Raw genomic sequence first — 22,046 nt, 5'->3', positions numbered from 1 at the left:
TGATTAAGAAAAACATTCACAAAATGCTTTAATGCCATTTTTTTTTATTAAATTGACAGACAAGGAAAGCACATCTGTAATATAATAAAAAGATATAAAAATTATGTGGCAATATAACCAGAATTCATGAAATTAAATCATGAAATAAAGAAAAAACAGATTTCAAATCTATTTCTATTAATGAGATTAACTGGTCTATTTTGTAGAATTTTTTTTCCAAAAGCAAAAGCTTTGTTTTGTATATAGAAATGTGAACGAATTAACTGTTCGTTGATTTGAAATTATTTTTAAGATTTACACTTCTGGAGTCTTCAATTATTTTTTATTCTTTTGATACTGTGTAAGTTTTTTCTTTATTGAGTTTATTTAATTATTATTTACTCTTTTTATGTCTGCTATTTTTACATTAATTATTTGTTTTTAACTTTTTAAATATTTTGTCAGCATTAATTTTATATCTAATTTTAATCAATACTCCTAAATTTTATCTATATACATCATAAAAAAATTATTAAATAACAATTTAATTTAAAGAACAAAATAATTAATTATTATATTGACTTATAAACTAAAAGTTATTAATATTTAAAATATGTTCTATTATTAATAAAAAATTATTATTAATATATGAACTAAAATTAAATTAGTCACCAAGATTAATTAGTTATTTACTTCTAAATTAGTTTCTATTTTTTAATTAATGATTAATTTAGAATCAATAATAAGTAAATGTTAGAGATTATTTAAACTTTAATTCATAAATGAATTATAATTTTTAATTAATAATAAGATTAGTTTAGATACTAATAATTTTGTTTATAAAATAATTTATAATTTAATAAATATAATGATTAGTTATGTTTTTTTTCTAAATTTGATTATTATTTCATGATTTTTTTAAGAATAATCTATAAAAGTTTTCAATAAAATTCATTTTATTCACAATTTGTACTTTAGAGGCTGAGAACAGCTTAAAAAAAGTAAAAAGAAAAATTAAAACATCTTATAAAATAATAATAAAAAATTTAATTAAGTTTTGAGTAAATGTCTTTAATTGAGTCTTTATTGAAACAATTACTTAATATATTAACACTAAAATTAAAAGTGGTAAAATTTAAGAAGAATTTAATTCTTAATTAATGATAATAAATAATAATAATAATAAGATAAAGGAAAAAGCCAAATTGAATTTGAAAAAACTGAAGATGTAATTAAATTCCAGTGTCTTATCAATGACCCCTTTGAATTATGAAAGTGTCAACCATAATCCGGTTAGTCAGTTACTCTTCTCATTCATTCATTCATTCTCATTTATGCACTTTCTCTCTTCAGCTGCCGATAATATAAATACTGAGAAGCAGCGAACCGTTTTCCATTCATTTTTCTCAAACAACAAAACACAACACACATAGACACACCTTTGAAGAATCTGATGCAGTCCTTATAGCACCATAGTTTACTTCTCATCATTTAACACTTATTTTCTAGTTTATAGATACACAGTGGAGGCTGAAGCAAACAACATTTCTTGGATTCTTCAACCATGGCAGATGATCAATTTCAGGCAAGTGGAAACTGGTGGGACACGGCAAGGAACGTCAGGTATGAAAGCGGGGCGTCACAGTCATCTTCCTCTGCCATCACCAACATAGCAAACTATGCTTGGCAAGCTTCAGATATGGCAGACATGAAGCCAAGGTCTTCCATGGATTCTTCTTCTGTGGTTTTTCATGACTCACAGAATAAGCTTCAACCCCCAGATTCTACAACTTCCACTGACCCCAACTTGCATATGATGGGTCTAGGCCTCTCATCCCAAGCCATGGATTGGAATCAAGCATCTTTGTTGTAAGTGCATGCAATCTGTGTAAAGTCCAACACAATCAAACCAACCCACTAAAAAAGAACACATTTTCGTCTCTTTTGCTATATTTTTATTATTTTTGAAAATAATAGCTTTAAAAATCAGGTTTTTAACCGTGTCAAATAACATGGTGTGTGATCTATGTAGCAGGTATCGGAAAAGGCTTTTATTCTTGTTATATTTTTCATAACTCTGCAATATAGCATGATAGGATTGAGTAAATGGTTTATCAATCTTCAAGGGGTATTTATGTTGTGAGTTTTCTTTTGTGGTTGTGTTTGTTCGATGGTGATAGACGAGGAGAGAAGGGTACGGAGAATAGTTTCAGATCGATGTTGCAAGAATCAAGAACAAATTTTCAGCAAGAAACTGGGGTGGAGTTGTCTCAACAAGTTCAATGGAGGTCAGAGAAGATGTTCTCTACAGAATCTTCGACGAATGAGTTCAAGCATGTGAATAGGGGTTTCTCCTTGGATCAAAGCAAGTTTAGTCCACAATATAGTTCTGGGGACAGCACAGTGACAAGCCAAGGGTTACCCTCTTCTAACTTTCAGATGGATTCCTCAGCCTTATATGGGACCCCTTCAATATTGCAAGGACTATTGGGACCTGATCACAATAACCAACAACCTTCTTCCTTTGAGAACCGCTCCATGAGTTTTCCATACCCAACAACCTATGGATTAAACTCTAATAATGAACTCATCCCTTCCTGGTCCAAAGTTCCTCAATTTTTGAGAGGTTCACCTCCAAAACAACCACCCAATAACCAGTTGCATTTCACTAACAACGCACCCTTTTGGAACGCTTCTGAGGCTGCAAACTTCAAAGATGTTCGGTCCAGCTTCTTCCCTTCATTGCAACCCCCCTTCTCTACGCCAAATTTCGAAGTACAGTCTAAGGTATACTATTTCTTTAGTACTACAAAACATGACAACATAGTTTAAAAACATCATACGTATACCAAGTTGTAAAATTTATTGATACATGTGTATATATTCTCTACGGAGCCTTATTAATTATGCAGTATTATATATGGTATTAGGGTTTAATTGAAGTACTGCATTGGATGTGGTGTAAAGTAAAGTTTAGATTTAATTGATATAGGCATGGTTTTTAATTTGCAGAATATATCTGAAGTTAGGGAGTCTGGTACTGTGGGAAAGAAAAGTGGGAATGAGCCAGCACCCAAAAGGACCCGTAACGAAACACCATCTCCTATGCCAGCTTTTAAGGTACAATAAGTGCAACTAACCTTTTAACAAGAAGGGAAAAAGCTTTAAACTTTTTATCTTTATCTTTATTTCTTTCCTTTGAATCCATAAACATGGATGTGAACCTGTAATTCTACTTTCTTGCCTCTTAGGTGAGAAAAGAGAAGATGGGGGACAGAATCACTGCACTCCAACAATTGGTGTCGCCTTTCGGAAAGGTGGCCTTCCAATAAAATTATCTTCAGCTTATTTATTGATGATCATTTCATTTGTGAATTTATGTGATATAATAAGTGCGGATAAGGAAAATAAATAAATGATCATAGCAGTCTTGATAATGCTGCTTTATTAGTATAATTATTATAGATAAAAGATTAAAACTCTGTTGTATATTGTGTCAGACTGATACAGCCTCGGTGCTCTCTGAAGCCATTGAATACATCAAATTCCTCCACGAACAGGTCACTGTAAGTCCCATAACCCATTAAGATATTCTTATTAAAAAACTAGAAATAGTGGCAAGACTTTCATCTTGTAGCTATATTTTTTCGTTTTTCTTTTTCTGCAGGCCTTAAGTACACCGTATATGAAAACTGGAGCTCCAATACAGATTCAACAGGTACCATACTTACATAAAGATACTGCAATTAAATCTCTTGTTTCTTTCTTTCAATCTCTAAATGAGTAGTGATAGACCCTCTTTTAAATATCAACTTTCTCTCCTAAATTTCACTTTAGTTACAATCCTGATATTTTTAACGTCGTTGTTATAGTTTTTCTTCACTCCATTACAGACCTTCAGCACATGTAAGCATTAAAAATTTCTAAGTTTGCATGAACTTTGTTTAACAGAAGGTAAATTATTTGTACAACTATTATACTAAATATTTAATGTAAATATCTCAAATTACTATACTAACAAATTTATTTAGTTAAACTGTTAACCGAATAATTATAAACATATACATATACTTTATCTTTCTTTCCATCATGCATTTCGTCTTTACATCTTTCTCCTCTTTTCTTATCTCATAATTTATGTCTATTATGTTTTTCTGGTTTTTGGTTCTTACATGTCTTATATCCACTGTAATGTTGAATCATTGTTATATCATATGCTTTCGCATAATGCACTCACAGTACAAGACATTTTTTGTCTCTCTCTTCTCTTAAAAAAGATTTGATATATATGAAAAAGAGGGTAAAAGAAGAAAAAATGTGAAATAAGCATTACTCTAATAGGAAGGGAAAGGAAAGAGATGGGAAAGGGCGAGTAAGATGCAGATAAAAAAAAAGATGAAGATTTGATTCTCAGGCACTGATGCTGATAAACTTTTTCCAAATTTGGCAAATTATAATGCATATTTTGGCTTTTGATGCAGAATTCTGGTAAATGTAAGGAAACTGAGGGTCCAAAGCAGGATCTAAGAAGCCGAGGGCTATGCTTGGTGCCTGTTTCAAGCACATTCCCAGTAACTCATGAAACAACAGTGGATTTTTGGACACCAACATTCGGAGGAGTTTCCAGATAGCAATAATAATAAGGGTAAAATGTGTTTTAAGTCTGAAAATTTTTGATGAAAAGATGTTTTAGTCCATATTTTTTAAAGAAGGATTGTGGTCTTTGTGCTTTTATAATTGATGAATTTCATCTTGTTTGTGAAACCTATATATATGGTTGAAAGCGAGGGATGAAATTCAGTAATTATAAAAGTATTTGGATGGAAATTAAAGAAGTTAAAACACATTTTGCCCTAATGATTATAATAATATAGATGGATGGAGAGTTGGGACACGGAACCAATATCCTGCAAGTAGGTAGCTAGGACATGCATGTACCTTGTCACACACCTGGCCAAGTTGGGAATGATATGATGAAAGAAAAGAGAAACAAGAAAGAGGACACGGAAGCCCACATAAATATGTAAAGGTAGTTAGTTCTGCTGGAGAGTGGAAAAGATGTATAAAAAAGAGAAGGGAGAAAATGTGTTTGAAAGAGAAAGAAAGGGAAATGACCCTTCAAAAGATAGCCATTGTTGGACCAACTACATTCAGAATTATGCAGTGTTTGGGAAATATTGGGACCATTGGGAGCAGAATAAGTTGTTGTAATAATTGCAGAATTGTGCTTAGAATAGTGGGATTAATTAAGCATGACAAAAATGCTGAATATACTGAAAATTCTTACTTCCAAGACTAAACAAGAGGGAGAGAAATTTTTGTTATAGCAGAGATAAAGGAGCTTTATTATTTGTTGTTGCTATATTGTGAATAGAGCTGGCACTACCTACCTTTAACTCAAGAGAAAAAGGAATTTTAATTGAGAGAATCATTGGAGTATAGAACACAAGAGTGAGTGAAGGGATGCGTCATTTGATTGGAAACCTCACTTTTTATTTGTTTATGTCTTTGGAATAAGTAAGTGGAAGTCAGAAGCTGGCCCACACTCCCCCTTTTAGGGTTTTTAATTTTTTTTCAAATCAAATATTTTATTTTTCTCAAAGATTAATTAGATATTTATGTGTTGAAGATGCTTTTTCACATGCTTTTGTGCTTTATACCGAATGGCCACATAGATGGCCTTCCATTGGAAGTATGTGTAGAAAGAAGAGGAAATTCATAAATATTTATATCCTCTTCAGACTTCTGGATTAGGACTTATAGCTCCTCCTCATATGTGCCTGTCATTATCTACTTCTTCTTTCTACCAAAAATCAACACCACCCCCCAAAATTTCAAAATCAACGTACATATAAATCAATATTTATGTGTACCTTAGGTTTAAAGATAAAGGACATTTTCTACTTAGAATCACCCCTAAAGCTTTGTTCATTAGGGCCTGTTTGTTCTATTTTATAATCAATTCTTTTCATTACGTACACACCCTAGCATATAACCAATGAATTTAAACACACATATTCCACTCTCATTAACGTTATCAAAATCAATCATGTCTAACTTTCAACCAAAACAAGAGCATAGTTTAGCTGATCTGTCACAATATGGTTTCTCCAGTGCACTTTTTTTACTGATAAATCTACATATAACCAAGTCTTATTCTTCCTTTTATTGTATTATATTTATAAAAACAACGAGTGATACCAAGAACAGTGACAAAATAGCAGAAAGAAGAGAATATGATACCACTGTCTTGAGATTTTAAATCTACATGATTGGTATATCTTTAAACCCAGCAACTTTTGTTAGGGTTCTGCAGCTATTGGCCAGAGATATTTCAAACGGTTTTATTCTGGTCCAGGTTGATGCTGCCCTTCTGATTAGAACTACTAAACTAAATCTTACTTTCTACCTTCTCTACCACATCATAGCATTTTAATCATTGTCATGTTAAACTAATTAAGTTGATTAATATTATCATGCAACTCCACACTGCATCTTATAAGCCTTAATTACTTTCAACAAAATTTGTCTCCGTTATGTGATTCATTTGCTTCATCTTTCATCTGTATAATATTCCAATGAAGGAATAACAGAAATAAGTTTTTAGCAGTATATTATTTTTGGCACCTTTTTCTTTAACCGAAAAGAAAATTCGTTTAATTGTTTATAATAGCATATGTCGCATAATTCTATAACATGATTGATAATCAACGAAAGTGATCGATACCGAAGTTTGTGTATAGAGACAAAAGGGAAGGAATATAATCATGAAATTATTTGTGTACGTATACTGTCTAAGGATTCCTCAAATTTATGGCATATAAAAATTATTACGTTGGTTTTGAAAATTGAAGAAGCAAAGAAGAGAATGAGGTTAATTATGTGTATGATTAGGGTGCATAATATGACATGAGTTGTGTAAAGATTCGATTCCAAGTTTATTTTCTGCGCGTCATGTGTAAATGTCAGGTCTGTTCATCATGCTTGAAAACGACCGTGTCATCGGAATCCAAAAAAAAAGAAGTTGCTGCTGAAATTCATGAGTGTGGCTAGCTTAGCTAGTTGAGAAAAGATATGAGGGCAGACACTTTTTGTCATGAAATGACGGAACAAGATGCTGCAAAGCCAGAATTAGAAACCCATTGATGCATACTAATGATATAGGAAGGGAAAAAGAAAATTAGAGCAAAGTGGACCAAAACCAAAACACCAAAATTATCTTTATATCACATGACACTAGATTTCATTCACAACAAAGACAAAGGACCACCAATGTTCTTCTCTCATCGGAATATTTTTGTTATGTAGCATCATACTAACATGGACACCCGACATGTAGCATGATGTTAATACAACTCGATAACAGATAGAATCTTCTAAAAAAATGTTTAGTCCGATTAAATCACCAGGTAAAAAAGACATGATTTTAATGTTATTTGATCCACAATAATTTCTATACGCATTTTATGAATATGAACTTCTATTTGACCCATAATGTAGAACGTGAGGATTCAAATCTATATATTAGATAATTAATTGTGAATTATTTAAAATAACAATGAAGATTTATATTTTCAAAATGATATATAATCTAAATATTTGTGATTATATAAAATTTGTTTTTTATTTTTATAATTATAAGTTTTTAAAAAATCATTACATCTGTCTTTATTAAAAAAATGTTCGAATGGTGATAAAATTGTTAGAAAAAGAAAATATTTTAAAAAGTACTATAAAATGATACATATTTACTTTCATTTAATATATACTATAAAAATAAAAAGAGTAATATCAAATAAATATAAAAAATTTATGTGTTAAAATATATTTTTTTATTTATTTTGAATTGAACATTTTGTCTGTATATATTACAATGTCTAATATGTGTCAGACGCATGGATAGGACGCATTCGAATTTCATTCTTTCAGTACATTACTTAATTTTATTTCTGTATAAATCACCTATTTTATAAATTTATTTCAATCTAATGCATAACTATTATTAATTTTTTTATTTTGTGTAAAATAGTGGAAAAGAAACTAAGAAATCAACCCAAATGGAACTGAGAATTAGCGGGGATGGGGATAAGATGCCAATTTACACATCGTAATCTCACCAGATCGCTTTCAACAAAGAATTTAAGATGGGTAATTTACCTTTAATATAACCCAAACCGAAAAGATATTTATTATAATGTGCTATACTCTGGCATAGATAAAGATATATCAAACGAACCAAAAACAGCTTTTTTTAACGCGAATTTGAGCAAAATATATATTCAGTACTGTCAAATGTTATTATGAAAAATTAAGTAACAAGGAGTAATTTATTACTTTTAATTGGTAACTTTGGTATTAGATCTTTTCCGACCCATACACACTGCTACTTTTCTGATCTTTTTCCATGAAAATTTTGTTGTTGTAGCCATAGATTCACGGAATCTTATCCATGTACAAAATAATCAATAACTATATAAGGATACACTTGTTGTCTTCTTTGTTTTTGCAATTTTACCTTATTAATCATTACACTTTTTATTTTTCTAATTTTACTCTTTTAATTATTACTTTTAAAATTTAAATAATTTATAGATATATTTAAATTGTCACGCTTTAGTTTAGGCTAGTAATAATAAAGCCCATATAGATCTCAAACTTGTTGCAATATTTATGAGCTTAATGGGGTAATACAAAAGCTGGGAACAAATATTGTTTAGCCTATCACGAAAGAACAAGACTGAGACAGACAAACTTTCATCATTCAACAAATTCCAACATCCACTGCAACACGCATACAAAGCATTTCCTTTACGAGATAATGAGAAGAAACAAAAAATTACTTGCAAGCACAGAAAAATAAAGCTCAATATATTTCAAGACTAAAAAATGGGTGATGATTTTCAAGCAATACTTTGGTATGGTTTAACAATAGTAGTAGTATGTCTATATATGAAGGCATTATCAAGCAGCTTGCTTGAGCTTCTTTGTGATGGCTGCAATGTACTTCCCTTGATGGAATGCTTGCTCCAACTCAAGCTCACTAGGCTGTCTTGAGCCGTCACCGGCGTAAGTTCCGGCACCATATGGACTTCCACCTTTCACTTTCTCCATCTCAAACATGCCTGCACCGAACGTGTAACCGATTGGAACAAATATCATTCCATGATGAACCAGCTGAGTGATAGCAGTCAGCCTGTCATGGATTCAACAAACTTCAACATGTTAGTATTTTATTCATCTTGATAATGGAGCAAGAAACCAAAGGTAAGAGGGTGCATACGCGGTAGTCTCTTGGCCACCACCTTGAGAACCGGTGCTGTAGAAGATTCCAGCAGGTTTTCCTGCAAGCTGTTGAGTTCTCCATAAACCTCCTGTGGCATCTAGAAAGGCTTTAAACTGAGCAGCCATCATTCCAAATCTTGTTGGAAATCCGAACACGAAGCCGTCAGCCTCAGAGAGATCATTTGGGGTAATGATTGGTACATCGCTCTTGGGTGGTGCACTCATCTTACCAAGCACCTCCTTGGGCAGTGTCTCAGGTACCTGTTCACAGTTTCATCAAAGACAGCAAGTTCTATTAAAACATCATTAATTACGATCTTCACTGACAGGAAAAAGTTCAGCAAGAATGAATTTTGGAGCAGGGTTTTGTTCCAAGACACTGTAGACTATACAAAAATTAATCACACAATAAGTATTTGCAAACTGAAGAATGAGAGATCCTCTTGCTATCCTGAAACAACATAGGAGCCATAGAACTAGAAGAGACAATGGATAAAGATAATTATCTGAAAGTACATGGAAATCGGAGTATATGGTGACAGTAGAGGAATTTAGCCAACAGAACGTCTGAAGCTATCCACGATCCTGTTTAGACAAACTTATTCATATGCACTTGTAGGAAAAACTGATTTTACCTTATAACTTTTACTTATAAGATAAACTTATTTATTTCTATTTAGTTTTTTTATACAAGTGTTTGAGAAGAAGTTTATTCAAAAACAAGTTCTTATTTTCTTCACGTAGCAGTTCAAAGGCAAGCACAATAACGTTGAATTGAAAATCAAAAATATCAAAATAACAGAGCAATAGCTGTTACATAAGTATTCTTTTTTTAATTTCTTAATGCACTGATTTGTTCCACAGAAGAATGAGCCTTAACTCTGGAACTGATGTTGCTCACCATTTGTAATTTCAAGCTATGAAGGTCAAGCTAACAGTGCGATAGGTTATTTATATTTACCGCATTTATTTACACTAAAGAGGAATGAGCCTCAGCTCTGAAGCTGATGTTGCTCCCGATCTGTAATTTCATGCCATGACACAATGGAATGAACATGAAATGTAAATTATGAAACATAAATACATGCCTGCCATAATTTTGCTTCAACACCTTCCACAGAAGAAGCTCCTTTCTTTATTTCTTCTGCTAGTTTCTCAACATGTCCATACATGGAATAATACCTGTCAAAGCAAGAAAACTATATTGTAATTAAAGCTACCAGAAACATGTTCAGTAATTCAATTCATTAATGAAATAGAATTTGTTGTGGGCAATAAAAAAGAAAGGAACTTCGAATCAACAAAACATGTGGCCAGGAGCATGAACACAAAAGGTTAAAATGACCAATATAATATAACATTTATATGAAAACAAGACTGCATAAAACTAAAGAAAATATTGCTATGTTTCCAATCATTTTAGATTGATCTTATGCAAGAATAAATAGTGCAGTCTTCAACATCCAAACACCCAATTCCTCAATTAGTTGTAGAAATTTCATGTGTAATCTAAGAATTCCAATTTTCACCAACAATCAAACACTTCAGTGTTGCTTCTCTAGCAAATACAGCCAACTTCTGTTTGTTTATTAACATGGAAACATAAACCCCATATCCTTAGTGACCTAATAGTCGAGCTTGATTCAGTTTAGAAACTATCGCAGAGAAAGTTACTTATTATAATGGCTTGCATTGTTGCACATGGAACAGGAACTCGTGACATGAATTCCACTCATGCCTGTGGAAATTGAACTCAAACGTAACCAGGTAGGTCACTGAGAAATTATCAAACGTAGAAGAGACAGTAGGACCTTCAATGAAAACATCATGGTGAACAAACTCATGGATTAAAAGTCCAACCATGAGAAAAATCATGGCAAAACCTCTTTAGAAGTTAGAACAGAGTCCAAATGATTGTGTAGCAGAGAGAAAATTATGATCCTACTCAACATTTAAAACATTAGAGAATCGCAGTGCACTATAGACAGACTATTAAACACTAACCAGTATATATTCTTGCAAAAATTGGAATCTGTTGATCTGAAAATCAATTGCTTCTTAGTTTCCTTTTGTAATTTCTATTTCCTTCATTTTAAACTAACAAATTTCACCAGTTGGCATAAACAAATATTTAGAAGTTCAAAACCTTGGAAAATCAATTTACTGTCTTATATATCAATCCTTTCCCCACCTTTGATAGCATCTATTACCAAATAGATAGCTGAATACAAATAATCTCAGAGAAAAACATACAGAGCAATATAAAAGCCAGTTTATTATCTGATGTTTTCATCTCATATGGATATATTTATTTTTCTAATGAACATAATAGCTAGATGGGTGACAAAACAAAAGTAGCCAAAAGCACATCTTTTGTAGATTTCTGTAGATGTAGATGTTGGGTATTTATGAACAGGCATATGCATGTATTGCTTTAGTATTGTGACACCAATTAACTATTGGTTTATTCTTCAGAATTTAAATGAGAGATCTCAAAAGCCATACTGATCAATTATTCACTTGGATTCATTCTCTCAATTTTACAAGTTCCCTACACATGAAAATAACAAATTTCATACTGCATTCAAATTAGAAAATTTGAGATGTTCAGTGTTCACACATATTGCCAAACTGTATGAACCAAATCTTGTCTGATGTGATTTTAATTGAGTATCACGAGAGAAAGATTACATCATCAACAAAAGCTCTCTATTGCTTGCTCGATAAATTAAAAATAATATAGAAAACAAAAATTCCCCTAACAAATCAACTGAGAAGCAGAAGTTGGTACGAGTGCTTCTACTGATTGCCATTCTTCATCATACTAAAGAACAGAAATATTTACAATATTTTAACCCAACCATACTTCTAGGAGCGAAGAAATGTTTATTTCAATGTAAATCTTTAATACTTCAACACTAGTCTAACTAAAAACAACATAATTTTATATTCTTATCCTTAAGGGTGATCAGTACTCTAAATCCAAAAGAAATGGACAACGTTGCTGCGTTGCAAAATTACATAATGGGGGAGTCTATATTCGTCTCTACTTCCATTGTCAACATTTTTTTTTTCAGTAAAATTCAATTACATAATCAGATAAACGAAACCAAGGAAAAATATTTTTTCTGCAGAGTATGATTCTGATTACCACCAAACCGAATGCAGAACAATTCAAAGAACAAAATCATCGAGAGAAGAAACTCGCAAAAGGGATTCTGTGACATGAACACCATTCTGCCAACAACCATAAAACTAAGCGATCAAACCAATTGCCATCACATGGCGCATAGACCACGCTAAAAACAACAACGCATCAGATCGAAGAAAGCGGCTACACCCCCAGATCTTCAGTGGGCATTCAAAAGGCCCAAAATTTAAGAACCCGTTGGAGAGGTGGAGAAAACCCAGAAAACGAAATCTCATCTTGATCATCATAAATGCCAAAACAAGGGGCCAAAAAAAGAAAGGAGGTAATAAAAAGAAAACAACAATAACGACAACGACAGTACAAACTCAGAAATTAACGAAGAAGATAAACAAAGCTTAAGATAAAATAAAAAGGCGTTATGTTAAAAGAAAAGGGTGTGAAGAAGCATACACAATATAAACTTTGACAGCCATTGAAGTCCAGCAAGGTCTCCGAGTGTCTTTCTCTGTGTGGTTAGTTACCTAAACAAGAGCACTAAAGTTGACGATAGAAAATGGGAAGGAAGCACTATATATAAATATTATATATATATATATATATATATATATATATATATATATATATATATATATATATATATAAGTATGATAACATGATGTGTACTTGCACATTGGATTGATTAGCTTGGCAGCATAATAATACATTGTAATTAGTGGGTAATTTTGTTGATTTGCTTTATGGCTTGGCCTTTTCGAACGTTTGGTAGGTGAAACGACACCGTTGTCTACAACATGATTAATGATGATAGGGTGGTGTCACGAACATCATCATCATCGTGGTTTTCGTGAACTAATGCAGTTCCTCTAGAAGCTGTCAATTTTTTAACTTTTATTACGTCATTTGTCATTAAGGACACAAAAATAATCTTTATATATATAGTAATTTATTTGATCTTTTTATCTTCTTTTATCCAATTTTTCTCTCTTGTTTTCTTTTTCTAAATTACATATTCTATGTATCAATTATTTTACCATGTCAATTGAAATAATTACACTCTTATTCATCTTCTTATCTGTCTCTAAATAAATATACATTTTGTTATCATTTATATTGAAATAATGGAAAGAATATTAAAAATTGAATGAATTGATAAGAAGTAATCGTTATGAAATTACGGTTGTAAAAAATAAAGAATGACTTTTTGTTAGGTTTGAAAAGGAATTTAAGAAAGGAAATAGATTTTCTTAGCAATAATGATTCGAAAGGTGTCTTAAGCATAGAGTTAATGATGTGATTTTTGAATGGTATTTGAATTAAGAAAAGCAATGAGTGAAGTGGGATAATTGAGAAAGGTGGGGTTGGTGAGATCAAAGGCGTTGAATTGGTTTGGTTGGTCTAATGACATAAGGCATGGTCATATTTGTGAATGTGATTGGGTCCACCAAGACTATCATTTCAATTCTCATCAAAACAAATTATGCATATTTAAGTGTTCATAGAATTTGCAGCAATTGCTGAATAAGGTTGATGGCCTTTGACTTTGTTATGATTTTCTGTTTCCCATCGACAAAAGGAATTAGATGACACATCACACACTTTCATCACCTAAAATCATTGGTTAATATTCCCGGAAACTATGTTATTTTTAGTGTATGCATGAAATGGTAAAACTCTTACTTCCATCAATCATATCATCAAATTAGGTTATTTGCTTAAGTTTTTAAATTCTTTCTTTTTTAAATTGATTTAGCGAATAATTTATCCGTTTTACGAATGTTTTAGGAATATATTTAGTTTATGCATTGATCCTGTATTTAAAATAGTTAGAATTAATTTCTGGTAAAAATTCGTTAGTATGGTACAAAATCAATCATTAAATTAAAATTATCGACGATTTATCGAAAGTTAAAAATTCGTCAGTAAAAATGTTATCGATAAATTTGTCACTAAATATCGTGATCTGATTCTCTTCTTCTCCTACTCTCCTTCTTCTTCATCTTTCTTTTACTTTTATCCATAGTCTAGAACCTTGTTTCTTTTTTTTTTCTTGAACCAAAAACCCCAGCATTTGGAGTTCTACTCGCACAAGAGGCATTCTTCCTCTTCTTAGAAAGGTTTGATTCAATAAGGAATCATCTTCTTCTCTTTTTTCTTCTCTTTTTTGGCTCTCTATGCGAGGAGGAGAGGCGTCACTCCTTCTTCCCTCTCTACTTTGGGTGGTTCAAGAGAAGAAGGGGTTGAGTTTGGTGCGACACCTCAATAGCAGCGCCTAAGTGCGAAGCGTCGCAACGACTAGTGAAACGACGACGACGCGTTACAAGGGATTACCGACGACGGAGCTTGTAGTGGTGCATCCCATTTCGGGATGAAGTGCATTACCGATTTCTTTTGGTTGTTGATTTGTAAGTTGCCTCATGCAAATGAATAAGATGTGTGAGAGAGAAAAAACTGTCCCGCGGACAGAGATGAAAACTGGTTTACCGACACATTTTTTGTTGCTAACATATATTTTATTTACCGACCAATCTTTTTGTCAATAAGTGAAAAAATGGGTAGAAAAATTCTTGCTCTTTTTATCTACGGATTACCGACGAAAAAATCTGTTAATAAGTGAAATATATATTATCAACAAATTTTTTATCAATAAAAAGAGTGAGAACTTTCCCACCAATCTGTCCGTAAAAAATAGAAATTAACGAATTTTTTCGTTGGCAAAATTCGTTGATAATTTGAAGAATTTTCGTAACTATTTTAAAGACTAAAATTTAGTTACAATTTTATTAAAAGAAACATCAAAAGATAAAAAGAGAAAAAAATAATGAAACTATCTGAAATTTTAATTTCTAAACAATCGTCAAAATTAAGTATACTGAAAACAAATTGATAGAAATTATAATTGTAATTAACAATTATATCCATAATAATTGTATATCAATAACTAATTTTGTATCTACAAGGGCCGGACGCCGTACGGAAGGATCCATGTGAGAGGACGCCCAAGCTAATTGGGCGGATCTCCATACGGACAAGGCGGACGCCCATATCACATGGGCGGACACGACGAGCAAAACCGGACACCGTACGGAAGAGCTCACATGGGCGGATCCCACGACCACGTGGGCGGATCCCACATGGGCGGATCCCGCGTGGGCGGATCCTACATGGGCGGATCCCCGCGGACACGGCCAGCAAAACCGGATGCCATACCAAAGAGCCCATATGGGCGGACCCGCATGGGCGGATCTCTGTGCGCGCGAGGCTGACGCCCATTTCACATGGGCGGACGTCCACGCCCGCCGAAACACTAATCAACATAATTTAAGGGAAAGTAATCTGGTTTAAAGGTAAGTAGAAATTAGAAGCTATCGGGCCGTTTTGGGCCGTGATTAACTTTTCACTAATCCTAGGCCCATAGCGAAAACTATAAATACAGGTCCACGGTGAGTGGTAGATAGGTTACATTGAATGCACATTTATTGCTACTACTGAAAATAGCCACTGCTCTGAAACTGACTTTGGCATCGGAGAATCTTTTGTAGGTCTCCACCCCTCCGGATCAAGAGGAGAGCTAGAGCGCCAGGAGAGGATCGGCCGAGGAGACAAGATTACGGGAGGACTTGGAAGACTTGGAACCCCACAGCCCTACACATCCGAAACATTTGGCGCCCACCGTGGGGCCGTGTGATTTCAAAAACTCAATGGTGACCACAAGAAACCAGGGCACGGACGACCCGGTGGAGATGATCCGCGCATTGCAGCAGAAAATGGAAGAGATGCAGCAGCGTCACGAGGACGAATTGGCCGCCGTAAAAGCCGACTACGAAGCCCGGATAGCCGAGGAGGTCGGGCGGATAGATGAAGGAAAGCAAAGGAAGGATAAGGAAAAGACGGTAGCGGAAGACAGTCCACCCGCCGATACCGAGTATGATAAAACCTGGAGGCCTACCGGGTCCGAGGCGGAAGGAAGCAAGGCCAAATCGGTGCATGCGGAGAGCGCTGCCGAGGACGGACGAATGATAGTGAAGTCGGAACCGTCGTCCACCTTGTTACTCCCGTTCACTCAGAACATCATGGATGTCCAAATTTCGGAGCAATTCATGGCTCCACAATTCAAAATGTATAACGGAACAACGGACCCTACCTCCCATATCCAGACGTTCTCGAACGCGATGGCGTTCCGAACAGGCAATGACGCCATCTGGTGCAGAGCATTCTCGCTCTCGTTGGAGGACGAGGCATTGGAGTGGTTCAACACCCTCCCCCCTAATTCGATAGAAAATTTCGCCGGGTTGAAACAGCTGTTCGTCAAACAATTTGCGGCCAGCAGCACTCAAGACCTGACCGTATTCGAATTAATGACCCTCAAGCAGGAGAAGGACGAGACCTTGCGGACGTTCATGGACAGGTATCAGAAGACCGTCCGGCGAGTGAAAAGCCTGACGCCGGAGCTCGCCCTTCACTACATCCTGCCGGCTCTTAAGCCGGGGCCGTTCAAAGATAGTGTCTGCAGGCGAGCACCCAAAACAATGGAGGAGTTGAGGGAAAGAGCAGCTGATGAAATAAGGGTGGAGGAGATGAAGCTCTCCTATAAAAAAGAAAATCAAGAAGCCAGGGGAGAGAGGGCGGACGGTAATAAGCCCGCCAATTCTACGGGAAAAACGTTCGGCCTTAGGCCCCGGGAGCAGAAGAAAGGACCTCGCTTCCAACAATATACGCCCTTGAACGCCTCAAGGGAGAAAATTCTCCGAGAGGCCCTAAGTGCAGAACTGATAGTGGAGCATGAGGGACTCCCAACTTTGAAGGGCGCTGACCGGAGCAAACATTGCTCCTACCACAAAAACATGGGTCACAGCACCGAAGAATGCCGGACCCTCAAGGACAAAATAGAAGAACTCGTCCGGGCGGGAAAGCTTAAGAAGTACGTCCGCGACGAGCGCCCGTCGCAGTCAACCGAACGGTCCGCCCAGAGACCGGCCTACCGAAAGGATAAGCCGCGGAATCCCCGAGCGGAACGACCCCGCTCCGAAAGGCGCCCGAGCCGAAGTCGAAGCCGCAGTCGGGAACGCCCCTTGAGAGGACACATCAATACCATTTCCGGAGGATTCGCGGGAGGAGGATCATCTTCTTCCGCCCGTAAACGCCACGTTCGGGCCCTCCAATCCGTCCATCTGGTTGACAAGCCGCGCCGCTCCATGCCGCCCATCACGTTCTCGGACGAGGACTTTCACGCCCCTGATCCCGACCAGGACGACCCAATGGTCATAACGGCAGAAATAGCACGGTATGGGATAAGCAAAGTCCTGGTCGACCAAGGAAGTTCGGTCAACATCCTTTACTGGAAGACCTTCCTGCAAATGGATATCTCAGAAGATCTGATTGTCCCCTACGATGGGCAGATAGTAGGGTTTGCAGGAGAAAGAGTTGACACAAGGGGATATGTGGAGTTGAGGACGAGGTTGGGGACCGGACGGTCTAGCGAGGAGAAGAGGGTCCGGTATCTGCTGGTAGAGGCGAGCACCTCATATAACGTGCTGCTCGGAAGGCCGTGCTTAAACGCTTTTGGAGCAATCGTCTCTACCCCCCACCTCACAATGAAGTACCCCTCCGAGAAGGGAATTATTTGTACAGTCCGGGCGGACCAGAAGACGGCGCGAGAATGCTACGCAGCAGGGTTGAAGTTGCACGTCCGTCCCGCAAAAAGGCAGGCGGCCGGCTCGGAGGTGGCCATGGCCGACCTTGATCCTAGGACGAATACCGAGGACCGGCTGGAACCTATGGGAGAAACCCAACCTATCCTGATAGGAAAGGAACCTGCCCAAACCACTCGCATCGCCAGGGAGCTGAACCTCGAGATGGAAAAGGAGTTGAGGGCGCTCTTGTGGAGGAACCGTGATCTCTTTGCATGGACGGCAGCGGATATGCCAGGCATTCATCCTGCGGTGATGTTCCACAAGCTCTCGCTTTTCCAGAATGCACGACCTATAGCCCAGAAAAAGCGAAGAATGGGCGAGGAGAAGCGCAAGGCGGTCGAAGAGGAGGTAGAGAAGTTGAAGAGAGCCGGATTCGTCCGGGCTGTCACCTACACCACATGGCTAGCTAACGTGGTCATGGTGAAGAAGGCTAGCGGGAAGTGGCGCATGTGCACCGACTACACGGATCTGAACAAGGCCTACCCAAAGGATTCGCACCCCCTACCCAGCATAGACGCCCTGGTGGACGGCGCCTCCGGACACCGAGTGCTGAGTTTCCTGGATGCATATTCCGGGTATAATCAGATACCCATGTACGGACCAGACATCGAGAAGACAGCATTCATCACAGAGAAGGCTAACTTCTGCTACGAGGTTATGCCGTTCGGCCTGAAGAATGCGGGGGCGACATACCAGCGCCTAATGGACCGAATCTTCCGGGACCAGATAGGCCGGTGCATGGACGTATATGTGGACGACATGGTGGTCCGATCGGCAGATGGAGAGGGACACATCCAAGACCTTGAGGAGGTTTTTCGCCAAGTAAGGAAATTCGGCATGCGCTTGAACCCCGCAAAGTGTACGTTCGGGGTAGCCGCCGGAAAGTTCTTGGGTTTTATGCTGACATCAAGGGGGATTGAGGCTAACCCAGACAAGTGTGACGCGGTGCTGAAAATGCAGAGTCCGGCCACCCTTAAGGAAGTCCAGAGACTGGTCGGACGCCTCACTGCCTTGTCCCGATTTATCCCCAAGCTAGCAGAGCGGATGAGGCCGGTCCTGCGTAAGCTGAAGAAAGGGGCCGGCCCGTCATGGGACGACGAATGCGAGCGAGCGTTCCAAGACGTCAAAGCCATCCTAAGTAACCCACCGGTCATGAACCGCCCGGTTCCGGGTGGAGATTTGCATATCTTCTTGGGAGTATCTGAAACGGCCGTCAGCGCCGTATTGATGCAAGAGCGGCCGCAAGCGAGATTAATTTACTTCGTGAGTCGAACGCTCCTAGATGCAGAAACCCGGTATCAGCGGGTAGAGAAGGTGGCCTTGGCTTTATTGCACGCATCCCGAAGGCTTCGCCCTTACTTTCAAAGTTATCAAGTGATAGTCCGGACGGACTTCCCAATCTCCAAAATCCTCAGAAAGCCGGACCTAGCCGGACGGATGGTGGCATGGGCAGTAGAGCTCTCAGAGTTCGGCTTGCGCTATGAACCAAGGGGATCGGTTAAAGGCCAACATTTGGCAGATTTCGCGGCCGAATTACCCCCATCCGGCCTAGAAGACTGGAATCTGTATGTGGACGGAGCGTCCGGGCGTTCAATAAGCGGGGCCGGCATCGTTCTTGAAGGCCCCAACGGATTCTTACTGGAGCATTCCTTGATATTCAAATTCAAAGTATCCAACAACCAGGCCGAGTATGAGGCCCTGATAGCCGGCCTCGAGTTGGCAAAAGACATGGGGGCGCGAAGGATAACCTGCCGGACGGACTCTGAGTTGGTGGTAGGCCAAATGAACGGCAACTTCCAAGTCAGAGAGGAGCGCCTTTTACGATACTACCAACGAGCGGCGGAACTCGCAAGGGCGTTCGATAAAGTGGACATACAGCACATTCCCAGAGAACAAAACACGAGGGCGGACGTACTGTCTAAACTCAGTTCGGGAAAGGAAAAGGGACAGTTGACTACTGTCGTGCGGCAGGTTCTACTTCAGCCTTCGGTAGAATGCTCGGCAGTATCCGATGGAGGGCAGGACTGGCGTGCAGAAATCAGGGAGATCATGACCCGCCAGGACGAGGGGCGGACGGTAGGTCCGGGCGAAGCCAAGAAAATCGCCCGTTACCTTATTGTGGGGGATGACTTATACCGAAGAGGATTCTCCTCCCCCCTCCTTAAGTGTTTGGGGGAACGAAGAGGCATGCTATGTCATGGACGAGCTACACAACGGCGTTTGTGGTTTCCACACAGGCTGGAGAACGTTAAAAGCCCGGTTACTGAGAGCCGGATATTATTGGCCTACCATGGAGGCGGACACAAAAGCGTTCGTCCAGCGCTGCGTTCGCTGTCAGGAACATTCCAACAACACCCATCTTCCGCCACATGCCTTACGTTCAATATCCTCCCCATGGCCATTCGCCCAATGGGGAATGGACATCGTAGGACCATTCCCAGTAGGGCAAGCGCAGAGGAAGTTCCTCTTGGTGGCGGTGGATTACTTCACCAAGTGGGTAGAGGCCGAGCCCTTGGCAACCATCACGGCCGCCCAGGTCCAGAAATTCTGTTGGAAGTTGATATGTCGCTTCGGCCTCCCCCAATCCATTATCACAGACAACGGCCGGCAGTTTATAGATAAAAAACTCGCCGAATTCTTCAAAGGATTGGGAATCAAGCACATTACCAGCTCCGTGGAGCATCCCCAGACGAACGGTCAAGCCGAAGCAATGAACAAGACCATAGTTTCGGAACTCAAGCGGCGTTTGGGAGAAAGGAAGGGAGCGTGGGTGGACGAACTGCCCGAGGTCCTATGGGCCTATAGATGCACACCTCATGGAACCACAGGCGAAACCCCTTTCAACTTAACTTATGGTACTGATGCTATGTTGCCGGTTGAGCTGGGCGAACCGTCCTTGAGGCGAGAAGTCGAGGACCTGAACCTCAACGACCAAGAGTTGAGAATCGAGTTGGACTCCCTGGACGAACGGCGCGATCGAGCGGCGCTGAGGGCCGAAGCATGCAAGCGCATGGTGGAAAGAAAATACAACTCCAAGGTCCGGCCAAGAAGCTTCCAGGAGGGGGACCTAGTATGGAGAAAAGCGGGAGACGCCCGCCGAAACCCAACTCATGGAAAGCTGGCCGCCAAGTGGGAAGGGCCGTTCCGAGTAATGGAGGCCCTGGGAAACGGAGCGTATAGGCTGGAGCGCATGGACGGACGTCCCATCCCTAACACTTGGAACGCCACGCATCTAAAGTTTTATTTCAGTTGACTTCCACGGCTTGATGTAATGTACCCCCATGGTTAATGAATCAAGTTCTATTTTCTCCTATGAAACTCACTTTGTTTTGTAGACATCTAATTCAGAACGAGCGTTCCAAAGAGAACGACTCTCAGCTTGGTTGGGCGACGAAGCGAAGAGACGTCCGCCCTACCAAACTCCAAGCTGGCGAACGAGCGTTCCAAAGAGAACGACTCTCAGCTTGGTTGGGCGACGAAGTGAAGAGACGTCCGCCCTACCAAACTCCAAGCTGGCGAACGAGCGTTCCAAAGAGAACGACTCTCAGCTTGGTTGGGCGACGAAGTGAAGAGACGTCCGCCCTACCAAACTCCAAGCTGGCGAACGAGCGTTCCAAAGAGAACGACTCAGCTTGGTTGGGCGACGAAGTGAAGAGACGTCCGCCCTACCAAACTCCAAGCTGGCGAACGAGCGTTCCAAAGAGAACGACTCTCAGCTTGGTTGGGCGACGAAGTGAAGAGACGTCCGCCCTACCAAACTCCAAGCTGGCGAACGAGCGTTCCAAAGAGAACGACTCTCAGCTTGGTTGGGCGACGAAGTGAAGAGACGTCCGCCCTACCAAACTCCAAGCTGGCGAACGAGCGTTCCAAAGAGAACGACTCTCAGCTTGGTTGGGCGACGAAGTGAAGAGACGTCCGCCCTACCAAGCCCAAGTTGATGCAGC

General features: G+C 38.8%; 3 protein-coding genes across 5 annotated transcripts; 2 read left to right on the top strand and 1 right to left on the bottom strand.

The window, feature by feature from the left end:
• The first annotated feature begins 1,296 nt into the window (after positions 1 to 1,296).
• Positions 1,297 to 5,619, top strand: LOC124823978 (transcription factor bHLH123-like). Of its 2 annotated transcripts, XM_047296328.2 has the most exons (8): positions 1,297 to 1,848; positions 2,160 to 2,766; positions 2,992 to 3,099; positions 3,231 to 3,296; positions 3,480 to 3,545; positions 3,647 to 3,697; positions 4,461 to 4,624; positions 4,854 to 5,619. In XM_047296328.2, exons 1-7 carry the CDS (start codon positions 1,544 to 1,546, stop codon positions 4,608 to 4,610), a joined length of 1,353 nt encoding a protein of 450 aa, XP_047152284.1. In that variant the 5' UTR covers positions 1,297 to 1,543; the 3' UTR covers positions 4,611 to 4,624; positions 4,854 to 5,619. The 2 variants fall into 2 exon arrangements, with proteins under 2 accessions (XP_047152284.1, XP_047152283.1); XM_047296327.2 differs by having other exon boundaries at positions 4,461 to 5,619.
• Positions 5,620 to 8,717: 3,098 nt separating this feature from the next.
• Positions 8,718 to 13,008, bottom strand: LOC124823980 (putative NAD(P)H dehydrogenase (quinone) FQR1-like 1). Of its 2 annotated transcripts, none has more exons than XM_047296329.2 (4): positions 12,863 to 13,008; positions 10,350 to 10,443; positions 9,260 to 9,522; positions 8,718 to 9,172 (listed from the first exon to the last, which is right to left on the bottom strand). In XM_047296329.2, the coding sequence occupies exons 1-4, from the start codon at positions 12,883 to 12,885 to the stop codon at positions 8,941 to 8,943; spliced, it is 612 nt and encodes a 203-aa protein (XP_047152285.1). In that variant the 5' UTR covers positions 12,886 to 13,008; the 3' UTR covers positions 8,718 to 8,940. The 2 variants fall into 2 exon arrangements, with proteins under 2 accessions (XP_047152285.1, XP_087948930.1); XM_088092804.1 differs by lacking the exon at positions 12,863 to 13,008 and adding an exon at positions 12,413 to 12,707.
• Positions 13,009 to 16,110: 3,102 nt separating this feature from the next.
• Positions 16,111 to 19,330, top strand: LOC148196662 (uncharacterized). Its single transcript, XM_088093487.1, has 2 exons — positions 16,111 to 19,240; positions 19,320 to 19,330. The coding sequence occupies exons 1-2, from the start codon at positions 16,111 to 16,113 to the stop codon at positions 19,328 to 19,330; spliced, it is 3,141 nt and encodes a 1,046-aa protein (XP_087949613.1).
• The last annotated feature ends 2,716 nt before the right edge of the window (positions 19,331 to 22,046 follow it).

The sequence above is a fragment of the Vigna umbellata genome, chromosome 6 (assembly GCF_029865625.1).
Source record: "Vigna umbellata cultivar VRB3 chromosome 6, Vumbellata_1.0, whole genome shotgun sequence".
Classification (NCBI taxonomy): Eukaryota; Viridiplantae; Streptophyta; class Magnoliopsida; order Fabales; family Fabaceae; genus Vigna; species Vigna umbellata.
The sequence above is the reverse complement of the archived record's forward strand: the minus strand, read 5'-3'. Positions and strand labels throughout refer to the sequence as shown.

Excerpts from the sequence above, each read along its gene's own strand:
- LOC124823978 (XM_047296328.2), top strand. The coding sequence starts at position 1,544 with ATGGCAGATGATCAATTTCAGGCAAGTGGAAACTGGTGGGACACGGCA. Across the intron at positions 1,849-2,159 it reads TGGAATCAAGCATCTTTGTT|ACGAGGAGAGAAGGGTACGG; the intron begins GTAAGTGCATGC and ends CGATGGTGATAG. Across the intron at positions 3,297-3,479 it reads TGGTGTCGCCTTTCGGAAAG|ACTGATACAGCCTCGGTGCT; the intron begins GTGGCCTTCCAA and ends ATATTGTGTCAG.
- LOC124823980 (XM_047296329.2), bottom strand. The coding sequence starts at position 12,885 with ATGGCTGTCAAAGTTTATATTGT. Across the intron at positions 10,444-12,862 it reads GCTGTCAAAGTTTATATTGT|GTATTATTCCATGTATGGAC; the intron begins GTATGCTTCTTC and ends TTGCTTTGACAG. Across the intron at positions 9,173-9,259 it reads GGTGGCCAAGAGACTACCGC|GCTGACTGCTATCACTCAGC; the intron begins GTATGCACCCTC and ends AATCCATGACAG.
- LOC148196662 (XM_088093487.1), top strand. The coding sequence starts at position 16,111 with ATGGTGACCACAAGAAACCAGGGCACGGACGACCCGGTGGAGATGATC.